The sequence below is a fragment of the Diaphorina citri genome, unplaced genomic scaffold (genome assembly GCF_000475195.1).
Source record: "Diaphorina citri unplaced genomic scaffold, Diaci psyllid genome assembly version 1.1 scaffold3339, whole genome shotgun sequence".
NCBI classification, from domain to species: domain Eukaryota; kingdom Metazoa; phylum Arthropoda; class Insecta; order Hemiptera; family Psyllidae; genus Diaphorina; species Diaphorina citri.
In genome coordinates, this window is record NW_007380748.1 from 1 (window position 1) to 19549 (window position 19549).

Sequence of the window (19549 nt, forward strand, 5' to 3'; positions counted from 1 at the left end):
GAAACTACCGGAGGGGAGCGATGAACAGACACCCTGTGCTATTGCTAAAGATGAAGGTAAGTTGTGATACACCCTGTATAAAACAGTGTTGCCATCGCCTCATCAGTTGAGAGGCAAGATACTGCTCAAACATAAGAAACTACCGGAGGGGAGCGATGAACAGACACCCTGTGCTATTGCTAAAGATGAAGGTAAGTTGTGATACAGACAGGGTATAAAAACTAGGTATTATTTATGAAGAAATATTTAATAGTACATTTGTGTACCTTCTTGTGCTTGTACTCTGTTATTTTCTCTTACTCTTCAGTTGACATGAGAGAAGTAAAAGAAGTTAGAGTGGGAAAATGTTTCAAAGACTTTGACCGATGGCCAGAAGAATCAGGCCGAGTGGATGCTGCCAGATGTTTCATTGTTCTCTATGGCTCGGAGTTCAAGCTGAAAACTCTTTCCATTGCAGGTAAAAAAAAAGTCTTGCTAATATACCTACCTATTATAAAGACAGAATTTCAGTAATGCATTGGTCACCACAAAAATCTAATTATTAAACTGAAAATGCTTCTACTGGGTAGGTACTGTAAATCAAGGTAAAAACTCAAGTACAAAAACAAGTATAAAAACAAAAGTACCTATTGCATGGCCATTTAAAACATACAATCACATTACTATGACCTACTGAAAATGCCACCTTGCTTCTACCAGGGCTTTTCAATAAAGATAGGAAGTAGCTACCTACCAAAGTTAATTTAGGTGTTCCAGAAACAATATATGTATTTTCACAGGACATAATCCTATGTAGGTATTTGGATGAGTGAGTGAATAACTTTATCTTATTTATTTTCAGCATTTTCAGAGAAAGAGTGTGGCCTATGGGTGACAGGCCTCCGATATCTTGTACCAGATACTCTGAGAGCACCCTATCCTCTTAATGTGGAGAGGTGGTTGAGGAAACATTTCTACAGCTTGGAGGGACCAAGAGAAACGTAAGTCTTAACCCACAGGAGTATTTTAACATTTTTAACTGAAAGAGTATTTTAATATTTGAAGTGCAATAGGTGTTTTAAAGAAAACCTGTCAATTTATGGAGCATCTGTTGAAAAGTAAGACCCTCAGGCACACTCCCTTTGTCAAGGGTCTTGGTTTACCTTGCCCTTGGGATCAATTTAATTTGAAGAAACCATTTGCTAATGAACATTTGCAATGAAACAGTGAAGTAAATCAAAATGTGATCAAATTGGCGTGGAGTTTTCTTTCATTGTTTTCATCATTACTTAAAGCTTTGAAAGCATTGTTTTCAGTGTAGATTTTTCTTTTCCCTTTTCAGAGTGAATCTGAAAGACATCAAAACGTTTCTGCCGCGCGTCAACTGTAAAATGTCGACGAACAAGCTGCGTGAACATTTCCAAGAGGTGGATACGAGGAAAACCAATGAGCTGGCCTTTGACGAGTTCAGTATTCTGTATAATAGGATCATGTTTGACGAACAGGTATGGAAAATCATATTCACGTGATTCGCGCTTGAACTCGAAGCTTTTTTTTCTTTCTTTAGAGGTTTGATAGAGGGACCTGTAAGAACAAAGTTCTTATCGTCCCTAAAAAAAAAAAGTGTTTCACCCCCATTTTTATTTCGTACCAATGAAAGAACTACATTCTGTGTTGTAGCATGTCCATCCCGTAGTATGTCCCTCATCAGATGAGCGATAAGAGACACAATACTCCCCAGTTTGGTGCTTAGCCAAGACTAAAACACCAGAAAGTAACCCGTTGAAATATTTGCAATCGAGAAACGAGTACAAATTTTTGTCGAAGGTGGGCATCGTACCCGGGACCTTCTGCATGGCAAGCAAGCGCGTTACCACTGGGCTAACCGTGTCCGTTGCGTGAGCTTATTAATTCAGTTTTTTCCCCTCAGATGTTCACGGATTCGTACAGTCACTATAGTTCGGACGGGCAGACGGTGACCGCGTCAGAGCTGACCAACTTTCTCATTCGGGAACAGAACGAGACAAACGTGAACGAGCGTGAAGTGTCAAGACATATGCGAGACTATTTGCAAGACGAGCAGCGGAATGTACAGGAGCCCTACTTTACGTTTATGGAGGTAATTGAAAAAAAAAAGAGGCTTGATGGAGGGAACTGTAACTGCTAAGGTTTTATCATCCCGGAATCGAAGAGAGAAGGAATACAGGATTGGAGAAAGCCAGCCAAAAGAAGAAAGGATACGAACATTATCCGTTCAGGATAAAGTCCACCCCGGGCGGGAATCGAACCCGCGGTCTAGCGCTTACAAGGCAGACGCGCTACCGACCAAGCTAACTAGACTGGCGTGTCTGTCTTTTCATGGGCGATAGGCGATGAACTGTTAACCGGGAGACTGAAAGTCTTATTCTGACAGGATAATTAAGGTATATTCCTATGTTCTATTCTTTTCTGTTGATTTCAGTTTATAGACTTTCTGTTTTCCAAACAGAATGAGCTATGGGATCAGCAGTATGACGCTATACATCAAGATATGACGAAACCTCTGTCGCATTATTTCATCAACTCTTCTCACAACACGTAAGTCGATTGAAGACAATTTTGTAGTTGTTGTAGCGGCTTCAGCTGTAGTCAAATGATAATGGCAGAGTAGAGAAGAGATATTTTTTATCTGCCATACACCAGGCTGATGGTCACTAGCCATGTTTAATTGCCTCATCCTTAACCGCAGTCAACCATCGTGGGGTCTTGTGCTTATTCTTTAAAAGCAGAGAGAACCCTTTGAAACTGCCAGCTAGCTAGGCTGGTTAGGGTTAGGGTTCTCCTCCCTGTTTATAGTCCCACAGCTAGACAACTCCTCTATTCTCATCCATTATATTCCCAGATATCTCACAGGGGACCAATTCTCATCGGAAAGTTCGTGTGAGGCCTACGTGCGTTGTCTTCGACAAGGATGTCGTTGTATAGAACTAGACTGCTGGGATGGACCTGATGGTACGCCTATAGTTTACCATGGACATACACTCACCACCAAGATCAAGTTCAAAGATGTTGTGAAAACGATACGTGACCATGCCTTCGAAACGTCAAAGTAAGTAACATCAGTTGTTTAGTTGATTTTATTATCATGACTATTATTATTTATTTTTATCAAGGGGATTGATAGAGGTAACACATAATATTAGGAACACCCAGCCAGCCTAATTTCTTGGTTGGTAGAGCGTCTGCCTTGTAAGCGCTAGGCCGCGGGTTCGATTCCCGCCCGGCGCGAATTGGTGACATTACTGTTAAAAGGAGATTACCTATTGAAATAATGAAATCGATTGCAAAGGAAGCACTTAGTAATGCGGTGATTTCCATAAATGTTGTTAAAAGTATCTATTTGTGGTAAAACAATTTTTTTCTTCAGGTACCCTGTGATCCTAAGCATAGAAGACAACTGTTCCCTGCCTCAGCAGCGAGTCATGGCTCAAATTATGCTCGACATTTTCAAAGACATGCTTCTGATACACCCTGTAGAAAAGAACGAAACAGTGTTGCCATCACCTCATCAGTTGAGAGGCAAAATACTGCTCAAACATAAGAAACTACCGGAGGGGAGCGATGAACAGACACCCTGTGCTATTGCTAAAGATGAAGGTAAGTTGTGATACAACTTACATTTTTCCCGTTTGTTCCCAGGGCCGAGGATAAAATCAAACACTGTCGTATACGGGTTGAAGGTCGCCTGTACACGATCGGAACTACCCAGTTCGAATCCCTGGTCGAGCTCATTAGTTACTACGAACGCCATCCCCTGTACAAGAAGATAGAACTGTGGTACCCTGTCAGTGAAGACCTGATACAGAGAATGGGACTGGTGAGTACCTTTGAGTGTGCATGTTATTTTTTACTGTCCCTATACTACTGTGGTATCTTGAGAGGGAATCGGGCTGGTGAATACTTTGAGTGTACATGTTATTAGTTACTTTTCCAGCCAGCCTAGTTAACTTGGAGGGTAGGTCGTCTGCTTTGTGGTCGCTAGACCTCTGGTTTGATTCCCGCCGAGTTACATACAGCTCCCTCTATAAAACCTCTTCAATTAGTGTATTGTTGTCTCCTAATATTACACTCGATCACTTTTGGTATCATTAACTGTAACTTAACATCATATCTGCGTTCAAGCATTAGTACATGGTTTTATGGCGCTTTGACACTTCAAAAAGTTTAAAATAGATTGATGAAGACCTATCTAATAAAAACGTCTCGATCGGATTTATTTATCCATGAAACTTGTTCGACTCTTTTGGGGGGGGGGGGGCTTCTGAACTTTCTGAGCATCGTCTTGCTGGACTTGGTTCTGTTGGACTGGCGTTTGCTGGGGTGTCGCATGAGAGTTGTGGTGCTGGAGGAAAGGTCTCTGTAGGAATGTCGTCAGAGGATAGAGGAAGGGGAAGTTGAAGTAGTGTGACGGAGAAGAGGCGGTGGGTGGGGCAGGGGTTTGACCCTTGTTGACTTGGACCTCAACGTGTTGGTGATGCTGCTGTTGTGGCTCTGGTTGATGTTGTGGCTGTGGGGTAGAGCTGACTTGATCAGCATTCACTGGAGCAGAGGTCGAACTTACTGGACGGAACTGTTGAGGGAGGTACTGTGGTGGTATATTGCTGACAATCGGTTTGATGAAGTTGAAATTGTTCAAATTACTGAGGATAGACTTCTGAGCTTCGTTCGGTTGGTTTCTCTGATCAAAGAAGTGTGGTGGCAGAGCTCCTCTGCCCAAACCCTCCTCTGTTGGTTGATAGTAGTAGGGAACATTATACGGGTAGTTTTGTGTCAAGTAGCTAAGTTGCTTGTAACTTTGATCAAACTGAGTGCTAGGAAGCAGGAGATGTACTGGAGGATCTGCCAGTTGAAACATCATGGGTTTCGGATGGATTTGATAGTCATAAGGACTAGGTCTCTCGTCTTGTTTGTTTTCATCTGCAGAGACATGACGCACCATATTCTCCACGTCTTGGATGCTGGCTTGCTTGGAAGGTGTACTGGAGGATCTGCCAGTTGAAACATCATGGGTTTCGGATGGATTTGATAGTCGTAAGGACTAGGTCTCTCGTCTTGTTTGTTTTCATCTGCAGAGACATGACGCACCATATTCTCCACGTCTTGGATGCTGGCTTGCTTGGTCGGGATTGAGATGAAACGCCTATACTTAATATACTCAGGTCAACCTGGGATTGAACTCAATCCTGAGACAATCCACGGTGCTAAAACTCGACCTTATTGCCCCGAAATCGAAAAGAAGGGCTCGATAGGAGAAAGCCAGGCGTTTTCGAGAACGAACCTAATCGGTTTAGAATAAAATCCGCCCGGGGCGGGAATCGAACCCGCGACCTAGCGCTTACAAGGCAGGCGTTACCCACCAAGCTAACTACGCTGCCAATGGGGCTATGAAATTGATCGATCAGCTTTGCTTTGCAGATTTTTTTTCCCCTGTAAGGCGCTGTAACTTATCTGTTTAGAATAAAATCCGCCCCGGGCGGGAATCGAACCCGTGACCTAGCGCTTGCAAGGCAGGCGTTACCCATCAAGCTAACTACGCTGCCAATGGGGCTATGAAATTGATCGATCAGCTTTGCTTTGCAGATTTTTTTTCCCCTGTAAGGCGCTGTAACTCTAACTAGTAGGTCGTTCGCGCCGACACCTCACCTCAGGTTGATTTAATCATGTTGTAGGTATAACTTGATAGCATAGTTTGCCCAGGAAAAATGTGCCATACAAAATTGAGTTGTCTTCTATTTATAGGGTGTTTCTATACACACGGTATATTCTATTCTATTTACAGGGTGTTCCTAATGACGAGCTCCACTTTGGAGAGAAATGGTTCCACGGGCGTCTCTCAGGAGGGAGGGCAGAGGCTGAAGATCTTCTACGTCGATATTCACATCTAGGTAAGATTCCACTACAAATTTCTCGAAAAGAACTACTCAAAGGTGTCTAAAGGTTTAAAATACTTTTGAATCGACGCCCTTTTTCGTATGGTGAATGGTTTTCGAGTTATTTACGAAAAAGTAAAAAAAAAAAAGTTGTGTTTGGAGGCAGTTTTTGGCAGAAGAAACACTGCCCCCAAAGGTAGAGAAAGTTATTCCCAAAGTTTCAAGTTGATACAAATTTTTCCCTTATTACCCCCCATTTGGTGTCTTATTTTACTGTACTAGAAGAATAACTTGGCAATAATGTCCTTCTGGCATGAATTTTAAAACTACCCTCGTTCTTTCAATCCAACATTTTTGAAAGACTTCAACATTTTTTGGCCCCTCTTTCGTTTCAGGTGACGGTACATTTCTAGTCCGAGAAAGCGAAACGTTTATCGGGGACTATTCGCTTTCGTTCTGGTGGCAGGGACGCGTCAACCACTGCCGCATCCGGTCGAAACCCGAGTCCGGTCAGTTCTATCTGGTCGAGAAGTCCTACTTCGATTCCCTGTACAGTCTGATTTCTCACTACCGCACTAATCATTTGCGAAGCCAGGAGTTCCTCATTACACTCCAAGTATGTAAATAGTACATGGTGTTTTGTAAACGAGCTTAAAAAAAATCAAATAAACGAGCTTGCGCATAGAGATTCGATAAATCATGTAGATCAAAGGTATCGCCAAATCTTTGAAAAAGCTCAAAAAGAGTTCGCAATGCTCAGGCCTAAGGAAACTAAGGATTGATATCATCCCACAGCCTCCAGTAATACCTATGGCATTCTCTGCCACTTAACCTCAATTCCCAATCCTATTTCCAGGAACCAGTGCCTCAGCCTAACCAACATGAGGACAAGGAATGGTATCATCCCACAGCCACGAGATCACAAGCAGAAGACCTACTCCGTCGGGTACCCTCGGATGGCGCTTTCCTAGTCAGACCCAGTGAGAATGATAACAGCTCCTATGTGATAAGCTTCAGGTGAGCAATCATTTGCGAAGCCAGGAGTTCCTCATTACACTCCAAGTATGTAAATACTAAAAAGTACATGGTGTTTTGTAAACGAGCTTAAAAAAATCAAATAAACGAGATTGCGCATAGAGATTCGATAAATCATGTAGATCAAAGGTATCGCCAAATCTTTGAAAAAGCTCAAAAAGAGTTCGCAATGCTCAGGCCTAAGGAAACTAAGGATTGATATCATCCCACAGCCTCCAGTAATACCTATGGCATTCTCTGCCACTTAACCTCAATTCCCAATCCTATTTCCAGGAACCCGTACCTCAGCCTAACCAACATGAGGACAAGGAATGGTATCATCCCACAGCCACCAGATCACAAGCAGAAGATCTACTCCGTCGGGTACCCTCGGATGGCGCTTTCCTAGTCAGACCCAGTGAGAATGATAACAGCTCCTATGTGATAAGCTTCAGGTGAGACAAACTGCTAGGGGACGAACCCATGAGAGCCGAGGCCTACATTAAAGTCACACCAAACCCTTCTCTCTTTTTCGCTAATATCTCAGTCGCTCCACGTCAGAGTGCCTCTTCTTTCTCTTCGTCGGACGTTTTGTCGTTTTGAACTTCCTCGATTTTCTCATCGGAGTCGCTTTTCTCCTCTGCATCTGCGGATCTTTTCTCCGAGTTCTTGGACTGGAAAGCGCCAGGTGGATGGATTTTGACGTCAGCGCGGAAGCCATGTTTCTCATCGTCTATTAGTTAGAAAAAGAAATTTCCTACTACGGCTACTAATAGTGCTTATTTATACTGCTCGCATAGGACTGAAAAGTCCCTTTACTCCAGCAGTAGGCTACTACTATTATTGTGGTCAAATTCTCAAATTATATGAGGATAAAATTCCATACCTCGGCTGGGATTGAACCCACGCCCTCCTGTTTACCAGGCGAGCGCCTTGACCACTACACCACCGAGGCAGGTGAACTACATATTTTCACTATTATTTGATGGTTACTCAGTACCGGTCCGGAGTTAGAAGCGGTTAAATTTCAGCAATATCCAACGGAAAAAAACTGCTGACTAGGGATTGGTAAACAGAGAGTAGACTAGTATTGAGCTGTAGGACTATAAACAGAGAGGTGAACAGCTAACTCTAACCAGCCAGCTAGCTGGCCGTTAATCAAAGGCTTCTCTCTAGTTTGAAAGAATAGGCACAAGTCCTCATAATGCCGATGGTTGACAGCGGCTCAAGACAAGGTTTATGGCTGATACATAAAGATATCTTTTCTTTATTCTGTCATTACCTTTCGGCGAAAGCTAAAGCCTAACTCTAAAACAACAACTAAACTTCCAATGTGAGACAAGCCCAATTTAACTTGGACTGACACAATACCACACACTCAAATAGCTCAAGTACCTACTTACATTTTTCCCATTTGTTCCCAGGGCCGAGGATAAAATCAAACACTGTCGTATCCGGGTTGAAGGTCGCCTGTACACGATAGGAACTACCCAGTTCGAATCCCTGGTCGAGCTCATTAGTTACTACGAACGCCATCCCCTGTACAAGAAGATAGAACTGTGGTACCCTGTCAGTGAAGACCTGATACAGAGAATGGGACTGGTGAGTACCTTTGAGTGTGCATGTTATTTTTTACTGTCCCTATACTACTGTGGTATCTTGAGAGGGAATCGGGCTGGTGAATACTTTGAGTGTACATGTTATTAGTTACTTACTGTGGTATCTTAAGAGAGAATCGGGCTGGTGAATACTTTGAGTGTACATGTTATTAGTTACTATCCCAGCCAGCCTAGTTAACTTGGAGGGTAGGTCGTCTGCTTTGTGGTCGCTAGACCTCTGGTTTGATTCCCGCCGAAGGCGAACTTTATCCTGAACAGGTAAGGTTCGTTCTCGAAACGACGACTTTCTCCTATCCTGTCCTCCTTCTCTCTTCGGCTTTGACACTCCAAAAAGTTTAAGATAGATTGATGAAGACCTATCTAATAAAAACGTCTCGATCGGATTTATTTATCCATGAAACTTGTTCGACTCTTTTGGGGGGGGGGGGTTTTTCTTTTCCTGGTCCCAAAAGTACTTCTCGATCGGATTTATTTATCCATGAAACTTGTTCGACTCTTTTGGGGGGGGGGGGATTTTCCTTTCCTGGTCCACTAAGTACTCTTAAATGGACTTGAAAATGTTGAAATGGATTAGGATTTTGGACCAAAGTTGATTCTTCTTCGGAATCCGTAAATTTATGTCATTGAAGAATTCTTCTTCGTTTGTTTGTTTTGAAATTATTCAAATGTGCTGTTCTTATCTCTCGGTTAAAAAAAAAAAAAAAAAAAAAAAAAAAAAAAAAAAAGGCCCCCCGGGGGGTATATACCAGGTTTTTCCTTTGTGGCAAAAAAAAAAAAAAAAAAAATAGTGCGCCCAGGGGCGTATATACCAGTGTTTCCTCTGTGGACGAAAAATTTGGACCAGTGACTCGAGACATGATATTATTGAGTTCAAAAATCCAAAATTTCAGAAATTTTACTTATGAAAGGTTTTTTTTCCAATATATTTTTGATAAAGAAACAGGAATTTTCTTAATCGTATCAAGCATAAATAACATGAATTTCATCCCCCAGTGCCCCAATCAATACACCAAGCTAAATTTTATGACTTGGCCTGGACTCGAACCATCAACCTCTAGGTCCGAAGTCTACGGGTCTAACCATTACACCGCTGAGGCGGGTTTCATCTCCGCTAAACAAGATTTACTCGTTCATCTCTACACAGGTGCCAGTCTTTAAGCAAAATGGATTCTCAGGCACAATACGACCGTTCTTAGAGCAAGACAGATTCGCGTACATATTCTTGTTGAACGACTGAAGTGAGTTCCAACTTGGACGATTTTTCTTCAATGTTTGTCTGTTTGGTCCGCAATAATTCTGGAACAGTTGGTCCGACTTTGATTAAATTTACCAACCATGTCCAAGACGAAAAAAATTGGCCCGTCGAACTTCGAAGCCGATCTAACCTTTAATTTTTCTGAAATCCGCCCCGAAGGACAAAATAAAGGTGTCGAAGGACCAAAAGTAAATCTATGGTTGTATGGCATACAGTATCTCAGTTTATAAGCCTAATAAATGGGTTTTCCTTTAATATTAGCTTAATCAATAGTCCCTTGCTGCGTAATATTGCCCCTGATCTGAGGATTACTACAATCAATTCTTCATTTCTTCTAATCATCTTCAATATAATATCTTGTCTCCCACCTTCATTCTGAATTCTGAATCATTTCTGTATCATGTTGTTTACATTTTATTGTCCTACATACATCACCTTCCAGTTAATCTTTTCCACTCATCGTTCTTTTTTTATCTTTTCTTTTATCATTTTCTTTTCCTCCTCTTCATCCTCACATAACCTTCCTTTTGTGAAAAAAAAAAGAAAGTACCTAGCTATTCAGTTTGAAGTTAATGATGTTGTGATTTTAGAGACTCGAATCGAAAGAATGATGTTAAAAAGGCTACAGCTTTTTGTTCCTTTCTTAGAAGAGCTTGTGACCTTTTTAGACGACTGAGAGGACACAATAGTGTGACAATACAAGTATTTCGCAACATTTGAACTGATATCTCGGAATATCTCCTAGAAGAATCTAATCTATTCCATCTTAGAAGATGAGAAATTGAACTTTTCTGGTAGGTATTTAGAAATCTTGTACCATACTCCTACTTCAATACCTAAAATCCTACACCATTGAATAAGATTAAAGCTTGCTTGGCTGCCAAGATGTCCTGAACATTACCAGGCAAGTAGTGGTGGGCTTGGTGAGAGGGTTGCTGGATGAAGAGAGGACTGACAGGTGAGATGGGATGGTCATGATAGATGAATGTTGGGAGCAGTGCTGGGATAGCTGCAGGTGGACTCACAGGTGCTGGGGCAGGTAATGAAGCAGCTGTCTTCAGCTGATGGTGATGATCCACGATGGCAGGGTGAGGAATATGATGGACCGCGTCTGCTTGGGCAGGGTGTGGAATGCGATGACTGTAAGGGTAAGGACTGTTGAAGTGAGGGATGAAGGGGTAGGCAGGCAGTGAGGTGGGATCTCTTACCGCATGTGTAATGTGGACTGGTTGCTTGGTGAGTTCTGCCTTGGTCTCTGTGGCGGGCACTTTCTTCTCTGCATTCACCGTGATGATCAAGTTGTCTGTTTGTTCGTTAGAACTAGCAGCATCTGCAGACTTCACCTCATCTGTATTGGAGTGTTCATGTTCCTGTGGGTTCAGAATGTGTTCCTGTTTCTCCAAGGTCTTCTCAACTTCCTCGTCCGTCATTTCTTCAGGTTCAACTGCTAGGGGACGAACCCATGAGAGCCGAGGCCTACATTAAAGTCACACCAAACCCTTCTCTCTTTTTCGTTAATATCTCAGTCGCTCCACGTCAGAGTGCATCGGGGATCGGTCTATTAGTTAGAAAAAGAAATTTCCTACTACGGCTACTAATAGTGCTTATTTATACTGCTCACATAGGACTGAAAAGTCCCTTTACTCCAACAGTAGGCTACTACTATTATTGTGGTCAAATTCTTCTTCAGGTTGCTGAGGTTTGTCGTTCTGCAGAAGCTCCTCGGAAGTTTTGGTTTCATCCGCTTGGTGATCTTCTTTCTCTTCGTCGGAAGTTTTGTCGTTTTGAACGTCCTCGATTTTCTCATCGGAGTCGCTTTTCTCCTCAGCATCTGCGGATCTTTTCTCCGAGTTCTTGGACTGGAAAGCGCCAGGTGGATGGATTTTGACATCAGCGCGGAAGCCATGTTTCTCATCCGCGGTGTATTTGACCTCCCTCACGTGACCTGTAGGCTCGGCGACGGTGTACCGTCCCACGACTGATTTACCATCACGGGATTCCTCCTGGGATTTAAAGTCCCCAGTATCTTCATTGCGGACAGAGTAGCGGAAGTGATACTCCGGGTTGATTCGGTCCGCTTCTAGCTTGTGTCCCTGGAATCAGAAAACGATATGCATAGGTACATCACATTAATTCTCTATCACACATAGTCAGTTCTCTGCTAGATCGTAAACTAGGTAAAGGTAGGTATTCTATTCCAGCTAAAATGTTCTTCATCGGCAGTGGTCGAACTAGTTCCCACAGCGAGTGGGGTATCCGCTTCACCGCACAGGGGAGGTGCACCCACCCCGCACAGAAGTGGAGGCGGCCTGGAGTGTCTGCTGAGACTGCACAACCCGAGTATGTGCAATGTGCTGGAGGTAGGCGCGGAAACGAAGGAGGAGGCGCTGGACTGGAGTCTCTTACCGCATGTGTAATGTGGACCGGTTGCTTGGTGAGTTCTGCCTTGGTTTCTGTGACGGGCACTTTCTTCTCTGCGTTCACTGTGATGATCAAGTTGTCTGTTTGTTCGTTAGAACTAGCAGCATCTGCAGACTTCACCTCATCTGTGTTGGAGTGTTCATGTTCCTGTGGGTTCAGAATGTGTTCCTGTTTCTCCAAGGTCTTCTCAACTTCCTCGTCCGTCATTTCTTCAGGTTAAAGATTAAAGAAATGGGCAATTGAAAATACTAAAGATCTACGTTAGGTATCTCAATAATGATAATGGCGCCTAGACCAAAAAGAGCCTAGATGATCAACAATAGATCGCTGATTACGCAAGATGGTAATTACAAGGTGTTGGGCTAACATCTGACACTAGAGCTTACTAGGCCAAAACTTTGATTATAATACTCTCTGGACTAAATAGCCCCCATTTATCATGCTCCACTAATGAGGTTTCCATGACACCTTGTTTTCTTCCAGTGCTTCCTCTAATAGGGAATAGCGGGAGCAATGTCGATCTCAAGGTAGAAACACACTACTATCACGTGACATAACGTGACGTGATAGTGTGTTTCTACCTTAATACAACAGGACGACGTCATACATCTGCATTGGCCATCGTAGTTAATAGGCTCGGCCAAACTACAATATCAACTAATGGCAGCCACTCACGCTCAGAGTCTCAGACCGCCTGACAGACCATGGTCTCAGACCGTCGGATTATTTGTGTGTGGAACGAAAGAAAACTTTCAGACCCATTTCTCTCGGCCGGTCTGACAGAACCAAGTCTGAAGCTTTTTCCACCACACACTTTCGGACGGTCTGACAGACCTAGGTCTGAGCGTGACTGACATCAAGTAGCCACTGTTACGTTTTTTGGTTTGATAGAAGGAACTATACTAACGGAGGCCTTATCATCCTGAAATCGAAGAGAGGACAGGATGGCAGAAAGCAAGCCGTTCCTGGAACGTACCTTATCTGTTTAGGACAAAGTTCGCCCCGGGCGGAAGTAGAACTGGTAACCCAGCGCTTACAAGGCAGACGTGCTATCCTTCAAGGGAACTAGGCTTGTTCAGACTTGCCAAATAATTGGACTTTCTAAATAATGCTATAATTCGGCTTACTTCCTGGTTTCGTAGATTCTTAGACTTGTCCAGACTTACCAAATAATTCGACTTACTAAATAATGCTTCACTTGGTTTTGTAGATTCTTAGAAGCTCAACCCATCCTTTAGGGCTGTCTAGCCCCTACACCTAAGCCTCAGATTGGGCTTTTTGTGTATGGAGTTATTGGCTTACTATGTGCTGTGATTTGTGTACCCAAAGTTGGGATCTTTCGTGTTTCGTAAAGCACTTTATAATATTGAACATTGATTTTAAATATTTCGGTGAACAAATTAATAAGTACCAGTCGCCATGGGCGGGCCATATTTTGTGATCAGGGGGGTAATTACATATTCCCATAATGTGTGGTATCTACTTATCTAGGTAATGATGGTTTTGTATTAACACTGTGGCTAAGTTTGGTGGGAGGTACCATAAAAAAGTTGGTATTGGTAATTGAAAATGCGTGAGATATTTTTTTCGGTTCATAACAGGGGATTATTGGGTTCAACCCCCTAGTGATAGGTAAACCTCTGACTACTTAATAAGATACGGGAAGGACGAGGGGTGGGTTTTGCCCCGGGGCATTGTAGACCCCAATACCCTGTGGCGTCTGTTTGAAGAGACCGAAATATGTACCCTTTCCTTCAGTAGAATGGGTAGATATGTAGTTAACTTGTTTTGAACACTTGTGAAATGTTTTATTCATTCTTTTACTGGATGTTTTTCCCATGTCAAGTTTACCGGATATTAATTACATTTTTATGTGTAGACTTTTTAACATTTTAACTTCAAAATTTATATTATTAAAACTAGGTGCACTGAAATTTTAAGTCCTGTAATTCTGACAAAATACCCTCTATTTTTCTGAAGATTAAACTGTTATGAATTTTTGGCCCGTTAAAAGAAACTACAAAATTGGTTTGAATAGCTAACGAATTCACAAACCCAGAGAGATATCCCGATAAAATCAAGTTTCTGAACATTTAAGAACAACTCTTTCTGCTTTTTTAGAAAATTTTTGGACAGTATTTAATGGTCTCATGGTCTTGAAAAACTTTCCTTAAACCGTCACGTCGCTTTCAACCCTCTCTCCCTACCTACACCACTGATCTAAAACCCTCACTAGACATGGGTATCTCCTAGTCTGGCACTTGTCTAGTCTCCCCTAGGTTATTCACCCTTCAATCTATCAAACTTGAAAGCCGGTAATAACTTGATTCGAGGAAGGTATTTCGAAAAGGATGATAGGATATTTTGATTGAAGAATTTCATACAAAATCACCATGATGACTTCTTACAGTTCTTACCTTTTTATTCGAGAGTAGTAGAACATCGAAAAAAGATCTTAACATGGCTCAGGGCATAACCTACTGGGCTTGGCTGGATCTATTATTCAATCCACGAAGGCTCTTAGCTTCACCAAAATAATGATTTGGATTTTTAGAACGGTCTATCTAAAGATTAAGGGGAACCCCTGTTTTTACCAACAGAAAATTACGAGTAGTAAAATTCTTGAATGAAACTTACCTCAGATCTGACGGATCTAGCTGCAGCTAATGGTAACTTGTAGTCAAATTCCTGACTGGATTCCGCTTGAATTGTCAGTAGCAGGCACAGCACTAATGCTGCCTGAAACATAGCAAATCATATCCTCTATTAAACCGTCACACGTCAGCAGAACTTAAAGTGTGTCCAGTTGTCCACATACGATCGATGTCGATCGTGTGTGGACTCGACGCATCGATCGATATCGACTGATGCATAGATTCAGCTCGTCGATCGACGGCCGGTCGACTATGTTTGGCCACACCTTGAGAGTAAATAAGGGTAATTATGCAGAAGTCACGTCCGTGGAAAAGAAAAGCTCCTTTTTGTATTTAACCTAACCCTATAATAACACTAATCACTGCTCTAATTGTGAAAACTCCTTCTTGCATTTAACCTAACCCTATAATAACACTGGTCACTGCTCGTTTGTGCCAGTTCCTTTGGTAGCAATATTCAACAACTTTACCCATCAAATGTATGGTCATGGATTATCAAATGTAATGTCACCATCACTCTTGAGTAATTTGAGTCTTCAAGTTATTTTGTACTTAAAACGGACCAGCTTGTAAGTTATTTTAATAATTTCAACAGGTACCTACATACGAGCATTTGAAATATTTATGACAATTTCTTCTATTTCCGCCCTATTCTTGCTTTTTCTCCCTCAGGAGTTTTATCAGCAAAAACCTAAAATTCCCCGTTTCTTTCCCTTAAAAATAAAAATTTCTTACTTGTTTTCCCTAAAAATTAAAATCTCCCTGTTTCCCTCCCTTAAAATTAAAATTCCCCCTTTCTTTCCCTTAAAAATTAAAATTCCCTCTTTCCCTCAGGAGCCGGATGACAACACTGTATCCGGCACACCCGGCTACATGGATCCGGCCTCGTTCACCCCGGCCTCAATCACCGTCAAAGCCCTGTACGACTACCAGGCGCGGAATGATGACGAGTTGTCGTTTCCGAAACATGCCATCATTTCGAACGTGACCCGCGCGGAGGGAGGCTGGTGGCGGGGCGACTATGGCGGAAAGCGGATGCACTGGTTCCCGTCCAACTATGTGGCGGAAATCGAGCCGCAACACAACCGCGAGGATTCGGTAAGCTCTTTTTTTACCATGATTTTTTTTTTTTTTTTTTTTTTTTTTTTTTTTTTTTTTTCCGCTTTTTTTATGATGTAAAAACAAGCTGTCTAGCCCCTACATCTAAGCCACAGATTGGTCATTGGGCTTTTTGTGTATGGATTTATTGGTTTACTATGTGCTGTGATTTGTGTACCCAAAGTTGGGATCTTTCGTGTTTCGTAAAGCACCTTATAATATTGAACATTGATTTTAAATATTTCGGTGAACAAATTAATAAGTACCAGTCGCCATGGGCGGGCCATATTTTGTGGTCAGGGGGTAATTACATACTCCTAATATTCCTATAATGTGTGGTATCTACTTATCTAAGTAATGATGGTTTTGTATTAACACTGTGGTTTAGTTTGGTGGGAGGTACCATAAAAAAGTTGGTATTGGTAATTGAAAATGCGTGAGATATTTTTTTCGGTTCATAACAGGGGATTATTGAAATATTTTTTGGTGTGTTTACTTGAGGCCATTTTTCTTAGCCAAGATAAACACAAGCTTAGCCCAAAACGTAGTAAGCTTGGTTTGACTTTACCTTGAGCAACCTGAAGAATTTGATATCACAAAGTGAAAGCCTCTGAAAAGGGACTGTAATTTTCGGTGTAATATGTGGGTGTACGGTGTAGTGCAAGAACTTGGCTGCTGCACTAACCGCTCACTTAAACACTTGTTGATTGACTTCATTTTAATAATTAATAAGTACACTACAATTTAATCATTTAACTAAGATGCATTGTACATTCGATTCGTTTTAATCAAAAAGATAATTACAAAACCCTAAGGATCCTAAGGAAGAACACACAAAGCTCAAAGGTGCATGATTTGTAAAGTGAACTTTTAAAAGTACCTATGTCTACTTGTCTACACTTTGTGTCTACACACCTACTCGTACTAAAGTTTTCTAAAACTAATTAAGCATTTTCAAAAGTCCAGGTAATCACCTACATATCATATCATATCATATACATTATTAATTATGACCTATATCATACAAGTATCTACTTAAAGAGTTCTAAATAAGAACCCATGAAATTCAAAGTCAAATGTCAAGGTAATAGATGTGTAACTAATAGGTACTGACATGCTATGTCAGAGGCTCTGTAACTAATAGCCACTGTCATGCTATGTCAGAGGCTCTATAACTAAGAACTACTGACATGCTACGGGGATTTACTTACAATAGACAATCAGTAATCAGTATGTAGTGCGTACTATTATTCATAGACGTATTACGTAAATTTTTACAACTGTGCGTCAGGTATTGTCCGTCTGTCAGTGATGTACTCGTACGTCCATCATTTGTATGAATATGTTGCTTCAAATTATCTGGCCCACTGTATCTCCTAAACTTCTAGATCTATCGCTTCTTAGGCCAGAAAGGTTCAAAATGAGAAGTTTTATAGCGTAATATGTACCACTACAGTGAAGGAGACATTGGGTCGAAACTACTTGAACTCAAAAGTGGGTTCAGGTGAACCTGTTTGATGTGAATGGAAAACTCAATGAACAAATGAAGATGAACCCGAAATAACAGTATAACAGGGTTCACTACCCACACACAACTCTGGATTATCAGTTGGGTTAACACACTTCTATCCAATATACTGGGGGTACCAGATATTTTTTCCCTTTATTAGTTCTAATTTCCCAATCTTCTGAAGCTCGTTTTCCCTCCTTTGGTGTGATAGCGCTTACCATAAACCATAGGACATCCAATATGGCGCGCCATTGGAATTGTTTCCGTTTCCGAAAGGAAAATACAACCATTCAAACAGTATCCATCAACAAAATGAGAAATCGTCAAGGTCAAACATCCCACCCTGTAACACCCCTTGGGATTTTAGATTTTACTGACGCCACTCATTACATTTTATCTTGAATGACCAGCACTTAACAACTTTACCCATCAACAAAATAAAGGTGTCGAAGAACCAAAAGTAAATCTATGGTTGTATGGCATACAGTATCCCAGGTTATTAGCCTAATAAATGGTTTTTCCTTTATTATTAGCTTAATAAATAGTCCCTTGCTGCCTAATATTGCCCCTGATCTGAGGATCACTACAATCAATTCTTCATTTCTTCTAATCATCTTCAACAGAATATCTTGTCTCCCACCTTCATTCTGAATTCTGAATCATTTCTGTATCATGTTGTTTACATTTTATTGTCCTACATACATCACCTTCCAGTTAATCTTTTCCACATCTCGTTCTTTGTTTTTTGATCTTTTCTTTTATCATTTTCTTTTCCTCCTCTTCATACTCACATTACCTTCCTTTTGTGAAAAAAAAAAAGAATGTGTCTAGCTATTCAGTTTGAAGTTTGAAGGAAATGGTGTTGTGATTTTAGAGACTCGAATCGAAAGAATGATGTTAAAAAGGCTACAGCTTTTTGTTTCTTTCTTAGAAGAGCTTGTGACCTTTTTAGACGACTGAGAGGACACAATAGTGTGACAATACAAGTATTTCGCAACATTTGAACTGATTGTGAGGGTGAGTTTAAAACCAGGCCTGATAGCCAAAACGTCCCTTGAAATTAAATAAATTACCTACGAGTATTTTCAATAGAATGGAAGTGCTCGAATTAAAACGAAGTTTCTAATAGGTTTATCCCTGAAGGGATGGATATTTTTTGTAAAAGTGAAGACTTTTTTGAGATCATATTAAATGGGGGACGTTAAACAGGGAGTAGACCAGCTTAGTCTAGCTGCGGGACGTTAAACAGGGAGTAGAGCAGCTTAGTCTGGCTGGAGGACTTTAAACAGGGAGTAGACCAGCTTAGTCTGGCGGCGGGACGTTAAACAGGGAGTAGACTAGCCTAGTCTAGCTGGGGACGTTAAACAGGGAGTAGACCAGCCTGAAATCTCTTGCTAAAGAAATAGCACAGGTTGAGTGCGAAGGGTATCCACTCGTAAAATTTTTGCAGCCAAAACCAAATGTCACCTAAAGCAATCACCAAAGGCTGATTTAGAGGCTGACGAAAAACGCCGACCCCATCTGTACACGGGGCAAGGTGCAGAAGGAGAAGAAGCTTTTCCTTTCTTTTACTCGTCCTTCCTTCATTTCTTCCTTTCTAATCAACCAATCAACCTCGTCCACAGGAAACCCAGCACAAGGCCATGGAGCGTGCATTCCGTGTAGCTAAGGAAATGTCCAACCTCATCGTATACTGCCGTTCTGTAGCGTTCAATCTGGAGAAGGCGAAGAAACGGCTGGTCTATAATGAGATGTCCTCGTTTCCGGAGACAAAAGGAGAGAAAATTATGTGCGGTCAGGAGGTGCAGTTCTTCCTCCGCTATCACCAGGTGAGAGGGAGCTTTGAGTAAAATTGTCACCTTAAATGTAGATTTCACCAATATTTTTTTCAATCCTTAGAAGGCATGTTAAGCTAACAGTCTCTTAAGTTCCATTTGGTTTGTTTAGGGTTAATAGGGCTATTAAGGGCTAAAAAGAAGGTTGGTGAAATCCACTATAAGGGTTTTTTTCCCCTTGACATCTGAGAAGACAGAAGAACTTCTGTCAAAAATACTACTCCTGGAGAGTGAATCTTCCTTTTTCAAACAGTT

At 41.6% G+C, this 19549-nt stretch overlaps 1 protein-coding gene across 1 annotated transcript; it reads left to right on the forward strand.

Annotated features, from left to right (window-relative positions):
• Nucleotides 1-307: 307 nt before the first annotated feature.
• Nucleotides 308-19288, forward strand: LOC103520225 (1-phosphatidylinositol 4,5-bisphosphate phosphodiesterase gamma-1; the record flags this gene model as incomplete). Its single annotated transcript, XM_026831432.1, is given in 14 exon segments — nt 308-457; nt 842-980; nt 1322-1484; nt 1910-2098; nt 2441-2556; nt 2861-3067; nt 3386-3625; nt 3658-3835; nt 5702-5903; nt 6284-6504; nt 6745-6905; nt 8327-8504; nt 15686-15949; nt 19061-19288. Coding segments are annotated over 14 exon segments (2636 nt in total), but the record flags the coding sequence as incomplete, so codon positions are not given.
• Nucleotides 19289-19549: the final 261 nt, after the last annotated feature.